The sequence below is a fragment of the Nannospalax galili genome, unplaced genomic scaffold (assembly GCF_000622305.1).
Source record: "Nannospalax galili isolate Female #2095 unplaced genomic scaffold, S.galili_v1.0 scaffold278, whole genome shotgun sequence".
Taxonomy (NCBI): domain Eukaryota; kingdom Metazoa; phylum Chordata; class Mammalia; order Rodentia; family Spalacidae; genus Nannospalax; species Nannospalax galili.
This window is the reverse complement of record NW_008347536.1, coordinates 11,781,790-11,788,008: the sequence shown is the minus strand read 5'-3', so window position 1 is coordinate 11,788,008 and position 6,219 is coordinate 11,781,790. Positions and strand designations below refer to the sequence as shown.

At 48.1% G+C, this 6,219-nt stretch overlaps 1 protein-coding gene across 1 annotated transcript; it reads right to left on the bottom strand.

Annotated features, from left to right (window-relative positions):
• Nucleotides 1-449: 449 nt before the first annotated feature.
• On the bottom strand, nucleotides 450-5,785 carry Kctd14 (potassium channel tetramerization domain containing 14). Its single transcript, XM_008844204.3, has 2 exons — nucleotides 5,649-5,785; nucleotides 450-1,437 (listed from the first exon to the last, which is right to left on the bottom strand). Exons 1-2 carry the CDS (start codon nucleotides 5,718-5,720, stop codon nucleotides 772-774), a joined length of 738 nt encoding a protein of 245 aa, XP_008842426.1. The 5' UTR covers nucleotides 5,721-5,785; the 3' UTR covers nucleotides 450-771.
• Nucleotides 5,786-6,219: the final 434 nt, after the last annotated feature.

Genomic DNA, 6,219 nt, shown 5'->3' with positions numbered 1-6,219 from the left:
TCTTAACTACTGAGCCATCTTTCCAGTCTCTGTTTTAATTTTTGTTGTTGTTGTTGTTATGTGTATGCATGCGGGGGGGTGCACATAGATACAGTTACCCACAGAAACCAGAAAATGGCACTGGATCCCCTGGACCTTACAGACCATTGTGAGCTGCCCAACGTGGGTGCTGGGAACTGAACTCAGGTTCTCTGTAAGAACAATACATGTTCTTAAATGCTGAGTGGTCTCTCCAGGCCCATGTTGCTGTTTTTAATCATGTGTGTAAGTGTAGGTACATGTGTGCCATTGCATACTTGTGGAGGTCAGAGGACAACCCTTAAGAGTTGGTTCTGGCTGGCTATAGTGGCGCATGCCTTTAGTCCAGCACTGGGGAGGCAGAAGCAGGAGGATCTCTGAGATTGAGGCCAACCTGATCTAATGGCAAGTTCCAAGGCAGCTGGGGCTACAGAGAGACCCTGTCTCAAAACAAAACAAAACAAATCAAAAAAGAGTTGTTGGTTCTGTCCTTCTACTGTGTGTGGGTTCTAGGAGTCAAACTCAGGCCACCCAGCTTGTATAGCAGGTGTTTTGCCCACTAGCCCACTTTTTTTGAGACAGGGTCTCAGTCTATAGTCAAAGCTGGCTGGACTCAAACTCATGGCAGCTCTTTTGCCTCAGCCTCCTAAGTACTGGGATTGCAGGCCCAGCTTTAGAACACTGCCATGTGATGGCACCTTTAAATTTCACAAGTCTCACTGCAACTCCTAAAGCACAGTCCCCACTTGGAGATCACCACCAGGTGAAGATGAATTTGTAGAAGCATCTGTTAAGGTTGGCCCAGGATTCCTTATTCAGGGAGTACTTCTCACAGGCTACCTGGTACCCCTGGGCCTTAATGTCCTTCTCCAAGCAGTACATGAGGTCCTCAATTCCAGGGCCCACCCTCCAGGGTCCAAATTTGACAACAGGTGTCTTTTTGGCCTCTAGGTTATTCAGGGGCTCCACACACTGTGCAGCTTCCTCCTCTGTGCACACCACACACACCACCACCGTTGATCTGCGCATTGCCACAGCCTCTGCCCGTGCCAGGTGCAGCAGGACTTCCAGGTTCTCGCTGTAGTTTGGCACTTCTAGCAAGAACTGCTTGCGAGCCACTTGTTCACCAAAGATCTGAGGCATGTCCTCCAAAATCTTGACCAAAAGATGGATTTGGTAGAACTGAGCCTCACGGTATACTTCAGGAATGTGCTGCGTGGGCACCTGCCCAGTGCGTAGATAATCCAGGATGGGCCCAAAGTAGGTGCCAGGACGATCGATGAAGAAGCGGCCCCCTGCGTCTTTGCAGGGCTTCGATGACCTGGATAATATCTCTGAAAACTTTGTGCCTGGATGTTTCAACAGCAGGGTGCTCATGGTGGTGGTATAGAATTGGCCCCCTACATTCAGCTCCACAACCTGGGGACACAAGCAGCAGAGTGAACCAACAATGCCACTCCGGGAGGTGCACACTTATTAGGGTGTGTGCTGGCTGCTGCCGGGGTGGGGGTGGATATCTATGCAGTAATAAAGATTAAGGCTAAATTTCTGACCTGGAGATTTGAGCTCAAATCAGTGCAGGGCTAGTGATGGGGACAGTCCTTCATTCTGATGAGGTGTGACCTCATTCTCAACCAGCCTGTGTCTCTATTTCAAAGATTTAAGTAGTATACTGGAATTAAGAGAGCCATAGGCAACCAAACTGCTGGGAAGCACTGAGTTGCTATGGTAGCAGGTCCTCCAAGGGCCAGTTTCAGCTGGCTGGAGGAGATAAAGCAAAGGAGACTGATGGACCCTGACAGCAGTCAAACAATACAGCTGAGAAAAATAACCCCAGAACCTATGTCCTTCTGCCTCCCTAAACCTCAAGGCACCTTGGCATGGCTGTTTGGTTAACCCTGCGGTCACTTCTACAAAGCAGTCTGTTAAGCAAGGAACTGCAAGACTTTAACCCTTGAAAAAAACAGTATGTTAGCACTCCTGTGCCACTGAAACTCAGCTCACAAATCCTCTTAATGTCCTTCTCCTACAGACAAAAAAGCTCAGAGAAAAGAGTCATGGAGCTAGGAGGTAACAGAGTGGAGCTAGGATCAAATGTCCATTTATCAGTTGGACTCCTATATAGGGGAGGGTGCCTCAGCCCACCCCCAACATCTGGTCGCACTGCAGCTGCTAATTAGCATTCTGTCTGGGGTAGTTCACTTTTCTTCTCTGTCTTAAGCTTTGTCATCTGCAAACAGGGGAAGCAAAATGGACACGAAGAACTCTAAATCCCTCCAGCTCTCAGAGTCCAATTAGCCCAGTCACTTCAAATGTCCTTTCTTTTTTAAAAATATATTTATTTATTATCTTTATTTCATGTGTATTGCCTGCATGTATGTAAGTGCATCCATGTTGTACAATGCCTGTGGAGGTCAGAAGATGACATCATAGTTACAGATGGTTGTTAACAGCCACGTGGGTGCTGGGATCCTCTGCAAGAGCAGTCAGTGCTCTTGACCACTGAGCCATCTCTCCAGCCCCCCAAATGTCCTTTCTGAAGCTAATTTCCAGATGCTAAAAAAAAAAACAAAAAAAAACCAAAACCAACTTCCTAGCCATCTGTGGTTGAACAAATCTATAATCCCAGTACTCAGGGGTGAAGGTAGGAGGAGCATGAGCTCAAGGCCAGCCTGAGCTATATAGTAAGACCATGTCTGAAAAAGACAAAACAAGGGGCTGGAGAGACGGCTCAGCAGTTAAGAACACTGGTTGTTCTTGCAGAAGACCCAGGTTCGAATCCCAGCACCCACATGGCAGCTAACAACTGTCTGTAACTCCAGTTCCAGGGGATCCAACAGCCTCTTCTGTCCTCCGTGGGCATTGGAGGACACGGGTGCATTTACCTACATGCAGGCATAACACTCATACACATAAAAAATTTTTTTTAAAAAGACAAAGACAAAACAAAAAATAGCTTCCTGTCCTAATAATGTCCTGAACACCATTCCTTTGTTTATCAAGACCTCAGCTCTTACCTAGTTCAAGTCTGACAAGTCTGAAGGGCCCTTATATATTTCACCTTGCCCCACCCAATACTCAAACATTTCCTTAGATCACCCTCAGCTGAGTAAGTGGATGTCAAGCCAGAGTGGTGGTATGCACCTTTAATTCCAACACTTAGGAGCTGGAACTCTGTAGCCAGGTGTGGTGGTTACACACCTTTAATCCGACAGAGGCAGAAACAGATGGATCTCTGTGAGATCGAGGCTAGCCTGGTCTACATGAGTTTCAGGCTAGCTAGCTACAGGGAGACTTCTCTTTCCAACTTCCAACACTGTCCTTCCTATTGTTCCCCATGTAGCTGTCTGAGCCAGAAGCCTAGCGGATCTGCTTCCCTGTGTCCCACATACCTATTCATCACCAAGGCCTAGTAGTTCTGCCTGATAAATTCCATGGTTGCCTGCCCTCTCTAGGTCTTACCCCACCCCATCCATTCTTCACTTTGAAACCAGTTTCTTTTTTTTTCTGAAATGTAAATCTGAGCCTGTCACTTCTCTCTCATAGTAAACAGTTGAATGACTGACTGACTCTTCATTGCCTTTCAGATAAACTCTAGACTCTTTTGGGTTTATATGGCTTTTTGCAACAAGCCTCTAGCAATCAAGGATCAAACCACCTGCTGCACCCCTCTCTCTATCCGTGGGAGCATGGGGGCACTAGGCCTCCAAGACTTCAAGCCCTTGCCACTCACCTTCCCATCATTGAGTCTACCCATCTTTCAAATTAGTTTCCCAGGGACCCTTCTGGAACCGTGGTTTTATGATCCTAGAGGGCTGTGCAGTTCTACTATGGTGGCTGCTCCCTTGGCATTTCCTGTTTATTCATCTGTATTCTCCATCATACTGTGAAGTTCAAAGGGAAACACTACTCCTGGTCCAGCCTTACATCACCAGCACCTGCTAGCAGGGCTCAGCACACCAGAGACACTCAGTGCTTATCTGTTGAACTGAATGAAATTCCTCTTGGCCCTGATTTGCAGGAGCACCTGGTATTCTGACAGAGGCCCATCTTGCTCAACTTGGCACCAAGCTCAGTGCTGGCTCTGCACATGACCCTTGCCTAGGAACTCATTCTGGCATTTCTCGAGCACTTAGTAGAGTACTGATCACCCCAAATCTGAACACCTATAGCACCTTGATATTGAGCAAGTGACTTTGAAAACAGCTAATCATCCATCACCCTATTGGAAAAAGCCACTTTCCCCACTGCTGAGTTTGCTTTTCCTCCCTTCTGGTCTTCAGAATAATACTCAGTCCAGAAGAGGATTAGACTTTTATGCTCTTAGAGTCCACCCAGCCTGTTCCTGATCCTCTTACTGGTAGCTGCCAAGAGAGGCAGGCACCTTTAGGGGCTAAGTCCTGCACTACAGGGGAGGAAAAAACTGCCACCCACTTAAAAGGCTATTAACACACTCTCAAAGTTGTCCTTTGTTTTATTTAAACTGAAACTCCAGAAGAACTGGAGAAATTTATGAGGAAACACCCAAGGTCATTGAGTCATCTGATGCAATCTTTTAAGCCACTCAGTTTAAACCTGGCTCACAGTAATACTGAAGTGAGCATGCCCAAAGGGTCCAAGTCTGTCATCTTCGTTTCTTTTTTAAAGACAGGGTCCTATAGCCTAAGCTGGCCTCAGACTTCCCTTACTCCTGTCTCAGCTTCCTAAGTGCTGGGATATGGAACTCGACTATAGAATGAATATTATTTTTGCTCCTATTTTTTTTTTTTTTTTTTTGCAGTGCTGGGGATTGAGTCTGGGGCCTCCCACATGCTAGGCAAACCCAGGGCTCAGCTACACCCTGGGCCCAATGCTCCTTTTTAAGAATTTTAACCCGTGAACTAAAACTGAGCATGTGGTTTCTTATATGAACGTGTATAGGCTTTCTGAATACAATCCCCACATTTCCTTCTGTCAGGGCGCACTGCTGTACCAATAACTCCAGTGTGACTTTTCTTTACAGCAGGTATTCTTTCACTTCTTTTTCTCCAGGTGTGTTTTGGCTTTGCACTCCTAAGATACAAACCCCATTGCATTGCATTCTGTGGCACTTCCAGACTCCCCTCATCCAAGCCCAGGGATGAGGCAAGCAGTGGGCTCCCACCCAGGCAGAGCAGGTTAGGGGCAGGCTGGAACTAACCGGGGGTCTTGGGGTGGGGCGTGAGAGGGATTTCCAGGGTCCCAATTCTGGACTGGTTGGATTGGTTACTGCCACTAGGGGACAGGGCAAAGGGACGGACAGAAGTAGCACCAGAACTACACCAAGCCCAGGCGGGGCCTTTCTGAGAGACACCCAGACAGGGACAAAAACAGACTAAGTGAAGGGAGAGAGAGAGCCAGGGAAGAAGAGAAAGACTGCACAGAGTCTAGTGGAGCGGGAGGCGGAAAAGGGATTCAAAGCAGGAAGCTACAGGCAAAGGCAAGGGGGGAAAGGGAGGTGGGGTGTGTGTGTGTGTGACAGAGGCGGGGGGGGGGGGGCACGGAGGGGGCAGCCTGGAAAGCCCGGAGTGTGATGGGGGGTTGTAGGGGTTAGGGATGGGTGAGGGAGGGGGCCAGGACGACCCAAGGGGAATGCCGCTTTGTGCACTCACAGTATCCAGTCCCGGGTGCTGGATCCGGGACTCCTGGCCGGACTGCTTGGGTTGGTTTGCGGTCAGGCTCATCCTGCAGGCAGGGCAGCACTCACTCCCAGCACAGTTCTGCCACGTGGAGGTAGCTTCCAGACCGGAAATGCACCTGACTCCCCGCCCCTGGGGAATTCTGGCCTTGTCCTATATCTCCTGTGACTGCCCCTCCCTTCTCCCCTCTGAGCCCAAATTATCTCGTTTGTAAATACCTGTAATACTTACTTGCCTGGGTTACTGTGACACAGTGTGACGGATTTCAGCATGTTTGTAAGATTTGCATGGAATGAATACTGAATCACAACAAAAGGGTCTGGGAGTATAGATTTTCTGTCATCTGAAAATTTGGAAAACACAAGAATAAAACAAGAGTGATGTTCAGCAGACACCTGTGCCCATTCCTTTAGATTTCCAAGTGCAAATCCCATCTGTCGGCCCAACCAGCAGGTAGCTCTCCAGTTCCTCCTCTCCACTTCCAATATGGGTTGTCACTCATTTATTCAACCAGGAATTATTGATACTTGTTAGGGTTCAGATA

What these genes read in the sequence shown, in the direction of transcription:
- Kctd14 (XM_008844204.3), bottom strand. Translation starts at nt 5,720, where the DNA reads ATGAGCCTGACCGCAAACCAACCCAAGCAGTCCGGCCAGGAGTCCCGG. An exon ending in AGCACCCGGGACTGGATACT is followed by an intron (nt 1,438 to 5,648) that starts GTGAGTGCACAA and finishes TTGTGTCCCCAG; the next exon opens with GTTGTGGAGCTGAATGTAGG.